The following is a 13,598-nucleotide window of genomic DNA, read 5'->3' on the forward strand; positions in this document are numbered from 1 at the left end:
CTTTTTTTAGTAATTAAATACAAACTTGTATGTGCTATATGGTACAGAAATGTAATCCACTTACCCATACTGAAATTGTATGCCATACTGTTCCAAAATCTTCCCCTTGTTGAAGCCATGATTGCACTTCTTCGTCAGTTAAACTTTCATGCATAGAAAATGCAGGAAGTTGTTGGTTTTTTATCAAAGATCTGCAAATAATCATAAAAACATGTAGTCCAGAGGATGAAGGTCAAACTGATAAAAAAATAAATACAAAACAACTGAGCATCAAAAACACATAAGTCTTCCAAATATAGAATATCTAAACTAAATCCACGGGGTTTCCCCGATTGCGTAGTGGTAACGTTGTCACCTTGTATTCAAGGGGTCTTGGGTTTGATACCCAGTGGAGCCACATGGTGCAGTGGTTTGGATCCCACTTTAAACTGTAGGTCCAGTCCCAATTAGCCTTTCTGTGTACAAAGTGGACTTAAAACAACAATTCAATCAATATAGTATCTGCATGAATAATATTCAGCTGAGCTAATGTTGATTTCTTAATGATAACTGTATTTTTTTTTAGTTCAGAGGGTTTTTTATTTATTTAATTCAAATATGTGACATCAAGTAGTAACATTTTGCTACTTAGGTCACACAGCGTTCACACAACTAAGATGTAGAAATAAGGCATTAATACATTTACATTAAGTTCATTTAAATTTATATGGTGACTATGAAGGACAGCAATACAATATTGAGTTTCTTCTTTAAGTTCACATTATGCACAGAAAGGATGACTGGGATTGTAACTACAGTTTAAAGTGGAATCTGAACAACTGTGTACCTCCACTGGGTACTGAACCCAGGACACCTTGATTACCAGGAAATGATGTTACCGGTTGGGATGGATGATATCAGGTATTTGATATTGCAATATATTGACAAGAAAATATTGTCACAGACGATACTATACAATATTTTTTCCATATTGTGATATTAGCAATATATCATCTCCATGATATACATCGCTAAAATATCATGACGATATATCGCTAAATATAGTTTCTTTTGGGTGGGGAACCATTCACAAAAAATGATCTTGCACAATTACATTTGATTTTTTATTGTTTGGAAAAATGAGATATTTTGTCAAAAAGTTGAAAAATCGAAAAACAAGTAGCAAAAAATGTTATTTCTGATTTGGCAAAGGTGAAGTTTATGTTGTCTCGGACACAATTTGTAAGCATTGCTCCTCAGAGTCCTGATGGAATTAAAAGAGAAGTGTTGAAGAAAAAGATAATTTTTTTGTTTTAAGCTCTTTTCCTTATTTTGCTGAAATTATATTTTTATGAACATACATATTGCCGCAAATATCAAATTTTATTAGGTCGACATTTTGAGAAAAAAGTTAGGTTTATTAGGTTGACATTTTGAGAAAAAAGTTAGGTTTATTAGGTCGACATTTTTAGAAAAAAGGTAGGATGTATCATGACGATATATCACCAAAATATTGTGACATATATCGCCGACACGATATAAACCACCGAAATATTTTGACGATATATCGTCTAATTGATATCGCCTGGACGATATTTTTTCAATATCGCAATATATCATTTGGACGATACATCGCCCAACACTAGTTAACAGTATACCATCGGAAAGACCCAGCAATTCAATCACATGAATACCTGTCCATAAACAAACATTAGCATGGTCACTAGTTGCCTTCTTGTGATAAAGTGGAAGTTATTTTGGACTAGACTTTGCATTAAAAAAAAGAAGAAAAAAGGTACTGGCACATATATACTCACTTCAGCCAATTATGATGAACAACAGCTATCACACGGTCATCCTGTGCAGATTCCTTAATGTACTTTTGCGGAATTCCCAAACATTCCTCCACAACAGATTTCATAGCCATGGCTACAGGAGAGAGAGCCTCGCTTTTGATTCTACACACTGCAGATCACCTCATCATGTGCTGCCTGGAAATATGATATTTGCATACTTTTACAAACATTTGACAGCAAACAACTAGCGCAAAATAAGTAGCATGAACAGCTAGAATTGTCCTTGGGATGGGATCTCAGGTTATCAGTCACGGTTTAACAAATTAAATTATGGAGGGGCAGGGATGTTCATTAAGTTAAAACAATAAATTATCAAAATATCATGCAAATACATGCAGTTTTTTCACCCCATATTTTCTAAAACACTTTTCACCATTACTGGCCTCATCCGTTACTACTCACTCCATACCACTTTTGAAGACACAGAAATTTATATCATCAGTGCTCGAAAAATCTTCCTCAGAGCTAGGTGCCAGCTCTGAAAATCAGGCATCAGGGAACCACCTACTAGCAATTGCGCATACTATAAGAAGTTGAGCATCACCGTATTCAAAACATCGCTAAATCATGTGAGAAAGCTGGAAATGAGATGGGCAGGTTGGGGGACAAAGAGTAAGAAATAGTTGTATTGCAATTTGAACTTAGAATCTTCGAAATTTCATACATGCATTTTTAGTCGCCATGGCGACCTGGCGACTGGGATTTTTCAGGCCCTGTGTATCATGCACGGAAAATGCACAATATTTAATCATAGTGTGTCTGCATACCTCAACCTAAAAAAATTATAGTTGCACACAGAAAGTTCATTCACAAAATTCCGTTTTGCATGCAAAAGTTCTTATGCCACCAAACATATTTTAACTTTGTATGGTTCTTCAGGGGAATCCATTTTCTTCGATACGCATTGACAACAATTAGGTTCTCTTCTGATGGAATGGTGATAATATAGTCTCCAATAAGTTGTTATTGGTAAAATTTGTATATCTATTAAGACGAGACCTACATACTCATACAACATTTGTTGATTAATTTGGTTCATTTTACTTCACCTTTTGGCTAATCGCATAGATAAGCTGAATACTATGTTGTCGTATGTCCATCTGTACTGATTTGGAAGTAGAGCTGTTTAAAGTTTGGCATATATGGATTTTTAACCTTTTGAGTCCCAAGGCCATTTTCACAAGTAAGCCTCTCGGTCCCGAGCCGATTTTGAGCAAAATGCAGAGTTTCAATTAAATGAGTGTAGATCGGAGACTAATTGCCCTAGAGAGATGAGTGATATACCGTTGTACGCGGAATGAACCAGAGATTCAGATTATATTAAATTTATGCAAATTCGGCATATATGTGGCAGGGGGGGCTAACTCTCAAAATTCCAAAATTTCGGAAAAAACAATTTGGTTCACCCACCCTCCCCCCCAAGAAAAAAGTACATGACAGTGTCGACATGCACATGGAAATGATCGCTGACATGTAAGGAACACAAAAATATTTGCATTATTATCATATGACCAATGTAACGAGTTGTACCCCCAAAAGGAATGGTCGGCACGCCACTGATTCAAGCTTCAAAATGCAGTGGTACCTTGAAATGACTATAGCTCAGAAACTAAATGCCCTAGATATGGAAGATATACCGTTGTACGCAGAATGAATCACAGATTCAGACGATATATAATTTATGCACATTTGGCGTATATATTCCCCCTCCCCCCACTCCCACCCCCTGCTTGCACCCTCACGGAAAACTTTCATTTTGACATCGGATACTGATAAACAAGCTTCCTTCGAAAACAGTTCGCAGGCGGGAGTGAAAAGCATTGCTTTAGAACAACAAAGCCGGTGTAACTTTGTCGGCAAAAATTTGACCTTGAAAAGAGACGCAAAAGAGAAGTCCCTTTTCCCGCCTTTCCCCCCCATTTTCATGAAGACAAAAAAAATGCAAAAAAAACATTTCTGTTAAATACATGTGTTAGGAACAATATAAAAAAAATCGAAATTCTAGCCAAAAATAGAAAAGTTATAACGTAAAAACTACGACCTTGACACAGCATCTTGATCGAGACGCTTGGGATCCAAAAGGTTAATAAACTACAATATTTGTATGAACATTTTATTAATGTCGATAATTCACACCACTTGACAGCCAGATACATTACTTCGGAACGTGATTCATTAACCTTGGTTTGGTTTGAGTTGCTGTTTTAAGTCCACTTTGTGCACAGTAAGGCTAATTGGGACTGGACAGCAGTTTAAAGTGGAATCCGAACCACTATGTGCCTCCACTGAGTATCGAATCAGGGACCCCTTGATTACAAGGTGACAACTCTATCAGTGCACCATCGGAGAGGCTGATTCATTAACCTGTAAGGAACATAACAATAACATGTGTTTCATCTCTAATAAAAAGTGGAGATACGACAAAACAGCACTCAGCCAGCGAAGTGATGATATGATGGAGTGGCACTCACAAAGAACATCTATGTCCATTCGGGAATCAAAGCCAGGACCGCTTGTGTTGTAGCATCTTGTGCTATAGAACATTTGTGTAAATGTGCTTTTTCTCTCCTAATATGACTGTGATGATAAAATCTTGTAATTATGTATTCTTTTGTGGGACATGCAACATCCTCCTGAATCCCAATCTGGCCCAAGTTCCTTTTGTTTTATTGTGATTTCATCATGCTACGAATGCAATTTTTACATGGTTCGATTTCGATGTACGTCTGTTAACACATACTGCGGAGTTTTAGCGATTACTTAAGGTTTTGTTCAATATATGCTTATGTGGTTAGGTTAGGCAGATTAGGTTTGGTTTGGTTCCCTTAGCATTACAATAAAGTCCCTAAATGCATTCTACTAAGGTTCCGATTTACTTCTACATTCATTCCCACGCTTCTACGATATTTACTGGGAGAATATCTTGTCCATGAGAAGTGCGTAAGGTAATTTTCAAGTTGTTTTTTTAAACAAGAATAACTGTTTTCGAGTCCAAACAGTGCTCATTACTATACGGAAGGTTCAAATTTCTTGTGACAATGATTTCCAAAATTCTACGATAATTAGACTTTGTGTTAGGAGAAATCATAAAACAATCGGAACCGTTACCCTTAATCTCTTCCTACACATTGTCCTGACATGCTTTTAACATGCGAAAGGTTATGGTGCAAGTTAAAGTTAAAATTATCCTCTGGAGCCTCACTTTCTTGATGCAATGTAATTAATTATGTAGTATCGCCCGAACACCTCTCATTCGTTTATTTTGTTAATTTTAGCATTGATACTTACCTATTCTGCATTGCAGGAGATTCTTTCAGTTATGCCTTTTTCCATAAAATAGTGTCAACTTTTCATATTACAAGTCACTATTTGTCTTGTTTCGCTTGTGTAACAGACAATATGGCGTGCACTCGTCAAGGATTATCGCACGTCGTGCTTGTGTTTTGTCTACTTGCAGTGCACAAGCAGTGTTTCAAACCTTAATGACCAAGAATTACGTACTATTACGATTTTTTTACATGTTTCAATGATTCTTGCATGATTACCTCCACGAACCATGCACGATAAGGTTAGGTTAGGCAAGCACAGTTAAAAAAATTCAAAAGGGTTTACGACATAAACAGCCAAAATTACGTACTATTACGATATTTTACATGTTTCCATGATTCTTGTATGATTACCTCCACGAATGATGCACGATAAGGTTAGGTTAGGTTAGGCAAACACAGTTAAAAAACATTAAAAAGGGTTTAGGACATAAACAGCCACTACGTGTCGAACAGATGGTTTTTGATTTCAGGAAACAAAATGCATGTATGGAAACACTGACACGGGGTTACGTCATCGAACGCAGGCAAATAGCAAGGAAATGACAGTAATCGCCTCTGCGTGTTGGAAATATTTCTCAGGAAAGAAAGAGGAATTCCGGGTCAGAAAGCTTAAACGATCAAAGAAAACACCTTCACGAACTTCCACAACATCAGAGAAATTGATTAAAGTAAGTAGTTTCTTCTGTAAAAATGAAGAAATCCGTTCGGGCGATACTACATACTTACCGTATGCATATCTGTCAAAAGGAACAAAAAAGCGAACTAAAATAAAACAAATCCATATAAGTGTTTTATGTGTAGGCTACATCTAGATACAACAAAACGGACATCTCTGCGTAATTTTCAAAATTTACATTTTTTTATAATGTGTTAACATATGGTTGGCATCTAGTATTTTGAATACCGATCACCTTCAATCATTATTTGGCATAATACTCGCGTTTACTCAACTCTCACGCTAAAAGCAAGATCGTTTTCATTAGCAGCTGTGTACTGCTAGTACCAAGCATAGCTCCTCACATTATTCATAATCGATTAACATTGATCTGATACACCTATGCTTGTAATAATACATGCAATAATATTGACAAAAAGCATATGTCAAATCAAAAATAATCACCTGTCAAATATTTGTCCTCATATATAATTCGATGAAACTAGAATGTGTTTAAGTAAGAATTGCAGTTTATACATTATCAAACATTCAATTGCGAAATGAAAAGTAAAAACTTATATTTCAATTGGTATTTATATTTCCAATGTAAATATAAGGTCATGTAATATTATTACAGTACCTATTTCACTTGTTCTCAACCAGCGTGACGGAGTGACGGTGACAATGACAGGACAACAAATCACAGATCAACATATGATGTTCCTAAAGAAAAATATTTGTTCACCAGCCAAGAAAATACTTCAAGATCGCAATAAATAAATAATAAAAGATACTTTTCATCAAAGCAACTTAACAACTAACACATAAAGAACGTGGGCGTTAGAGGAAAGACTTAAAAACCCATCCCGATTTCGGAAATAAAATAAAAATATCCTAACATGTCCTAACTTTTTGGTATCCAGACCAGTCGAGAAATAACAAAAATAGTCATTTTGAAAGTGTTTTTTTGCGATGTTTTCTGCATTATAAGCATCTGAAACTTCTCGGAAATTGTTAGTTTTTAATTTTTATTTCAGAAATGCAAAAAAGAATCACACAGCTTGTAGAATAATAAAAAGGAATGAAAATAGTGATGGACAATTTGCCTGGATGTTATTAATAATATTCATAATTTCAGTTTATTTAATTTATCGAAGATTTGTTAATGATCTCATAGGTGACCTTACCGATCAGTTAAAGTATTTGAGTTAAGTATTGGTGAAATTGTGAATGAGCTTGCTGACTTGACTGAAATGATAAGGAAACAAATGAATAGCGTATAAATTGGTGGCGTAAAGCAAGAAAGCTGAAAGAAACCTAAGCCAAGATGCAATGGGATGATATTGTTTATATTTCCCTGCTTCTATTTTGTATTGGATTTGGACACATTCTGCGACAAATCAAAGATGTAAACTCAAAGAAATGGGTGGCAACCGTAGTTGGTGTAATTCTGATCTTCACGGTGTCAGGATTTCATGTTCTACATCCAATAATCTGCACAACTGTTAATGCTTTCATAATCTTGTACTTCAATCCGAGGTAAGTACAATTTCCCCCAATGTAATAATTTTGTTATTCCAGAAGGTAGAAAAACTATAATTCATTTTCAACTCATCTTGGTGGGGCATCAGTCGTTCAAATTGAACGATAGGTTGAAATCCTAATTGGTACCCTAATAGTTGATTTTGATTTGCAATATATATTGTAATTAAGCCATGTAAATATTTGGGTAACAGTTTCATACATCGGAGACACATTTCTTCAATTTTACACAAGAAACTACTTACGGAAATGAGTTTCTCCAAGGTTTACAACGTTCGTCGAGGTATTTTCTTTCATCGTAGATTATATTTGACCGGGAAATCATGTATTTTTCAAGAGAAATATCTCACCGACGCACAATTGCCATTGCTTTCATTTACTCGTCCTACGACAACCGGATGCTGCGTACGTTTGATGACGTAAACCCCTATCAGTGTTTCAACCCCCCTTTTTTTAACTATGCTTGCGTAACGTAATCAAACCTAATCTAACCTTGTCGGGAATGGTTCATGGGGCTATCGGTCAGCTACCGTGCATAATGGTTTGTGGGGCTATCCGTGAATGGTTTGTGGTACTATCCATGAATGGTTTGTGGAGCTATCCCTGTATGGTTCGTGGGGCTGTCCGTCAGCTACCCGTGCATAATGTATAATTCCCACCGGTGATGAACACGACAGTAGGTGAAGAGGTAAGACTTTAGTATCCGCCAAACGTCTGAAATTCCTTTATTTTCTTATGGTATTACTCGAGATGACCGGACCCCTCTCCGATTTTCTTCATATTTGACATAGTTCACTAATTGAAGCCTCCTAATCACGAATCTGAAGTTAAAATTTGTCAGAAACTTCTAGAAATTGTGTACCATTGTTGCTAGCCTCACAAACCATTGGCGCTAGCCTCACTAACCATTGGCGCTAGCCCCACGAACCATTGGCACGTGGTTAGTTTAGTTTCGGTTAGGTTAGGTAAACATAGTTAAAATTTCGTGTCGTGGTAGTATCAGGATCTAGAAATTGCAAATAATTGCGAACCATTGGCACGTGGTTAGGTTAGTTTCGGTTAGGTTAGGCAACATAGTTAAAATTTGGTGTCGTGGTAGTATCAGGAATATATATATTTGCTTGTGAAACAAAAAATTTCACAAAAATAGACTGTTTCCATTCAGAAAACTAACGCCTTATTTTAACATATTTTGCAATTTCTAGACGTTTCCGACAAATTTTAACTTCAGATTCGTGATGAGGAGGCCTCAATTAGCGAGTATGCCAAATATGAAGAAAATCGGCGAGGGGTTCGGTCATCTCAAGTCGTTCCTTTCTTATTTTTCACATTGGTACTTACATATTCTGCATTGCTAAGTATTCTGGAAGGTGGGATTTCGTTTTATTCACGACAATAACTTCAATATTCCACATATCGAGTACTTATTGTTCGTTCATTTTCCGGTTGCGTTACACACAGTATGGCGGGCAAATCTTGACTAGCATTGTCCATGATCACTGGGTGTCTTCTTCACAGAAAAATACCTACTTTCGTGTTTCTGATTTTGTATTATTTTCTGGGTTTGAAAACCCCACGAACCATGCACGGATAGCCCCACAAACCATTCATAAATAGCCTCACGAACCATGCACGGATACCTCCTTGAACCATTCACAGATAGCCCCACGAACCATTCATAAATAGCCCCACGAACCATACACGGCAAGGTTAGGTTACGTTTAGTTAGGTTAGGCAAACATAGTTAAAATTGTCATGTTCTTGCAAAAAAAACAGCCTGGTTGGAAACACTGACCGGGGGTTACATCATCAAACGCACGCAGCATTTGGTTCACGTAGTAGAAGGACATAGAGACAACAGCTTTCGTGCATCGGATAGACATTAATTTTCAAAAATACATGTTTTACCGGCGATATAAATTAAGTGATGGGAAGAAAACATTTCCACGACCTTTCAAAAGTGTACAGAAAGTCAGTTCGGTAAGTAATTTCTCCTGTAAAATTGAAGAAATACTTTTGCGGATACTAAAATTTTACCAGTGAAGAAGGTTGAAACACTGCATACCCACAACGTGAGTCAAGATGTGCCTGCCATATTGTGTGTTCTGGAAGCAAAGAAAGGTATAAAAAAAAGCACTCGAATGTGAAAAATTGAGTTTGTTTTCATGTAAAAAGCACAATGGCACCTTGAACTGTGTTCCGCAATACACAATTGGTAAGTACGAACCATGCGAAACACAAAATATCTCTCCGATCTATGAAACTGGTACCAATATTTGCAGTCTTGTTTCCTGTTTAGTTTTAGATTTTATTATTCGTGAAGGACATCTAAAGAAACACGTAGTTTTATGATAATCTAGATTTGTTTGTTTTTGTATCCGTAAGAAACTGCCTTCGATCTCTCTCTTATGGATGAGGAACAGTAAGAAAACAATAGATGTGATATGTACACATTGTTCGGAGCGAATGTAGAATATACAGAATGTCTCTAATTTTGTTAATATTTGGTATACTAACTAAATTTGACCTTCTAATCACGGATCTGTTGTTAAAATGCCGCGGACGCGTGTAAAAATTCACTGGTAGCCCCACGAACTATGCATTGGTAGCCCCACAAACCATTGACGGATAGCCCCACGAAACGTTCCCGGCAAGGTTAGGATAGGCAAGCATAGTTAAAATTTTGGGAGTGAATGCAGAATATAGAGAATATCTCCAATGTCATTAATATTTGGAATACTAACTAAATTTGGCCTTCTAATCACGAATCTGTTGTTAAAATGCATGGCTCACGTCTGGAATTTTTTTTAAAGCTGTATCGCATTGTTTTATGAACAAAATTTTAACTAAGCTTGCCTAACCTTACTGGAAATGGTTCGTGGGGCTATCTGTGAATGGTTCGTGAGGCTATCGTCAATGTTTTGTTGGGCTACCCGTGCATGGTTCATGCAGCTACCCATTCATAATGTACTGATGAGAAGGCCAAAATTAGTAAATCTACCAAATATTAACGAAATTCAAGATACTTTCTTGCCCTAACCTTACCGGAAAACGTTTCTTGGGGATATCTGTTAAATCTATTCCCAAGGAGCACATATTCTAACAAGTTTTGTAGCACTAGCTTCCTCACTGCACAAGATGCCATTTTTCTATAGTAGATCCAAAAGGAAAGAAACCTGCGCAGAACATCACCGTGCTGGCGGGTGGGGGAAAGGGCAGGGGGAAGGAGCTCACGTCAAGTGTTGCCAGACCTATTGATTACTCGGGAGAATTCCTTAATAAACTATTGCTATGGAACCTCCAACGGCCCGCTCAAAAACACGTTTCCTGCTCATCTTACTTGAACATGGAGAGGAGAGGTAGAGTGGAACTCCACTCAGTCATGATAAGTGCTGTTTGAACTGTGAAATTATGCCAAACAATACTCAATTGTGCTAGGACATTATTATTATTTTATTACTATTACTACATTACTATTTTTAGACGGTTGTATTTTATCCCACCCAAAAATCTATTTCTATTTTAGTTATTTTACGTCGCTTTCATGCCTCTACGGGTAAGTATGACAATATGGATGAATGAAAAACTGATGAAATGGATGAAGTGACACAAACATAGTGAAACGTACTCGCCTTACTAGGTAGGAACACTGACTTCGTAGTGTGGGCAAATTATTTTATACATGTATGTATATATATATATATGTGTGTGGGTGTGGGTGTTGTGTGTGTGTGTGTGTATTTCTAGCAGATGGGGAAGATAGGTGGCACCCTAGCATAAGTGTTGCTATCTTGAATTATTGAGGACGACATGCTGTCTTATTCACCAAATATATTTGAAATAAGTAATTCATTTTCTCATTATGGGACAGAATGCGTGCCCACCCCTAACAATAGCTGCACACCGAACAGCAGAAGGCAAATTAATTTGTTATTGTTAGCATTCGACTTGAAAGATTGTGGAAAATGAATATTGACATAAAAGTACCTATTATTTCAGATGTATGAGTTGATTTCAGTCACAGTAATTTACATCCATTATTATAATAGGGATGTAGGAACTTGATAATTTCAAATTCAAGTGGTGTTTTCTGAGAGGGCAACATTATTACGGGGTAATATGCCTAGTTTACCCGCCTGATAGTAATACCCTACATTGTTTCCCCCTCGCTGGAAAATATCGGTGGACATCCTCTTGCCCCCCAGTGCGCATGCCTATGCTGCCCTGGAGAACGTTTTCATCCGCTACTATTAGATCGTCGGATTTTGTAGCAGATCTTCTGGTTTCCCAAGGAACAATCTCCCGATTTTTTCAAGTCTGACCTGGCAAAACTGCCCCGAGTACCGATAACGGCAGGCAAGATGCGCAAACGTTTTTGACAGAAGGTTTTTTTCCTTGTGGTCGAGCTATAGAAGAACGCTCAAACACCTTTGCCAAACCTACCTCTAATCTGCAACGTCCCGCTCGTAAAAGGTGTCTAACTTGCATAAGTACGTCAGCGGGATGCAAGTCTACTAGCTTGGCAATGACCAATCAGTAGCACCATACGCTCTGCAAAGTTTTACCCATCATGCTAACCTCTTCTCCTACGGTGGCTTGATACTCTTATTTCACTCAGGGTCCGGGAATAAGTACACTGTCCAACATTAGAGAAAGTTTAATGAATGTACCTGGATACACTTATGCAACTGTAAACGTTGTAAGTTTAGCACACGCCTGTGTAGGATATTACACTCACTTGGCCACTATATTGCCACACAGTGGGGGGAGAATGGCTTCTGCAAACTGCCATAAACTGGGAACAGATACACTGCTGCTGCTGCCCTCTGGAGTCGTATCCTTAGCTCCAACAAACGTCAGGAAAGTGCAGTCCTTTACTAGCGCCGACTCCTGTAGCTGCAGGCTTTTACAGGAAACTGTTGGCTTTTGGTGAGCAAGGGCATCTATTAGGGTCACCCTCATGATAACCGTAGTATTTCACCTGACCTGTAATTTTACCTTCTGGGCAGTTGCCTAGAAACTCAAATGCCACACTACCCTGGCAGGGTGCTGCAGGTTGATAGGGGAGGAAATCTCTCGCAGCAAGCGGAGCGGGTCCTCTCACTCTAAAGTGGAATTTTTCTCTCTCGCCAATAAGCAGAGTGGGGTATCTCTCACTCGAAAGTGGAGTGGGTTCTCTTGCCAGTGGCAGAGTTCAATCTCTCTCGCTGGAAGGTGGGGGACAACTTCTCTAGGGTGCTTGGCCTCTCGCAAGAGTGGAGTGCACCTTTCTTCCTTCCTTAGGATGCTTGGCCTCTCGCAAGAGCGGAGTACTCCTTTCTTCCAAGTCAGTTGGTGAGAGAGATTTTATCGTGAGCCGACCTGAAAGCCAACTGAAGAATATCTGCTGCACGGCCGGTTATATAGCCTCGGTTCAAGTAGCGCCTCTAGCGCCATTCACGCGAACTACGTGGAACCGTGATAGAACAGGCAAGGCATCTCTATGGTAGTAGATTGAACTACGTGCTCAAGGCACCAACGATAACTACATATTATAATATACCATTATCAGATAAATAATACATATTCTTTGCGACCACGCAGGGCCCTATTAACATTACAACTCAGCATAATATGCTAACAGAGCACCTGACCTCATTATCAATAGATCATAACACCATTTACAATGAATGGTTAACACAAATATCCTTGACAGAATTAGCAATTAATGTGGAATAATAACACTCAGAAACTAAATAATTGTGATGACCTCACAGGATCATTACAAATCAAAGTCGGCATTCCACAAGCTCTTCTACCTCATTGTTCTCACTGTTTAAGCAACAACTAATGCTCTGCAAGTAACAAAGGAACAGTGTGGCAATTCTGTAGACAGCCAAACGAATGCCGAATGTCACTTGTTCATATCATCAAACATGCTTGTTATGTTTTATGTATGGAGAATGATTGCGGGTAATGAAGTACGTAATTTTGCAACATATATAGATGTAAGTGTACAATTTTTACATGTGACCCCCAAATCTTAACTCCAGATATGTTACCAGGACTGCATATTTAGTAAGTATAAGAAGTAGGAAAGGAATTGGAGACATTCTCTATATTGTGCATTCATACCTACTTAAGTATCATCTCGACATCTGAGATAAACTAACATGATTTTGAAACATATTGACTTCACATCGTTTCTTAGTAACTTCACTGGGTCTGTCACTGCTTGGAGCAATAGGGCAAGTGGAG

At 37.8% G+C, this 13,598-nt stretch overlaps 2 protein-coding genes across 3 annotated transcripts in view; one reads left to right on the forward strand and one right to left on the reverse strand.

The window, feature by feature from the left end:
• The window catches only part of Wdr81 (WD repeat domain 81), an 87,612-nt gene extending 81,128 nt beyond the window's left edge, over positions 1-6,484 (reverse strand). The window contains exons 1-3 of one of the 2 annotated variants that reach the window (XM_083125414.1): positions 6,460-6,484; positions 1,797-1,970; positions 65-191 (exon numbers count right to left, since the gene is read on the reverse strand). In XM_083125414.1, the coding sequence (XP_082981540.1) occupies positions 65-191; positions 1,797-1,906 (237 nt within the window). In that variant the 5' untranslated portion in view covers positions 1,907-1,970; positions 6,460-6,484. Of the gene's footprint in view, positions 1-64; positions 192-1,796; positions 1,971-6,284 lie in introns of both variants that reach the window. The other variant, XM_083125413.1, reaches the window with a different exon arrangement.
• A 606-nt stretch (positions 6,485-7,090) lies between these two features.
• Positions 7,091-13,598, forward strand: part of frj (membrane bound O-acyltransferase domain containing farjavit) — a 36,675-nt gene continuing 30,167 nt past the window's right edge. Inside the window, exon 1 of the mRNA XM_083125415.1 lies at positions 7,091-7,358. Coding sequence (XP_082981541.1) covers positions 7,147-7,358 — 212 coding nt within the window. The 5' untranslated portion in view covers positions 7,091-7,146. The remainder of the gene's footprint in view (positions 7,359-13,598) is intronic.

The sequence above is a fragment of the Lepisma saccharinum genome, chromosome 7 (assembly GCF_977018435.1).
Source record: "Lepisma saccharinum chromosome 7, izLepSacc3.1, whole genome shotgun sequence".
NCBI classification, from domain to species: domain Eukaryota; kingdom Metazoa; phylum Arthropoda; class Insecta; order Zygentoma; family Lepismatidae; genus Lepisma; species Lepisma saccharinum.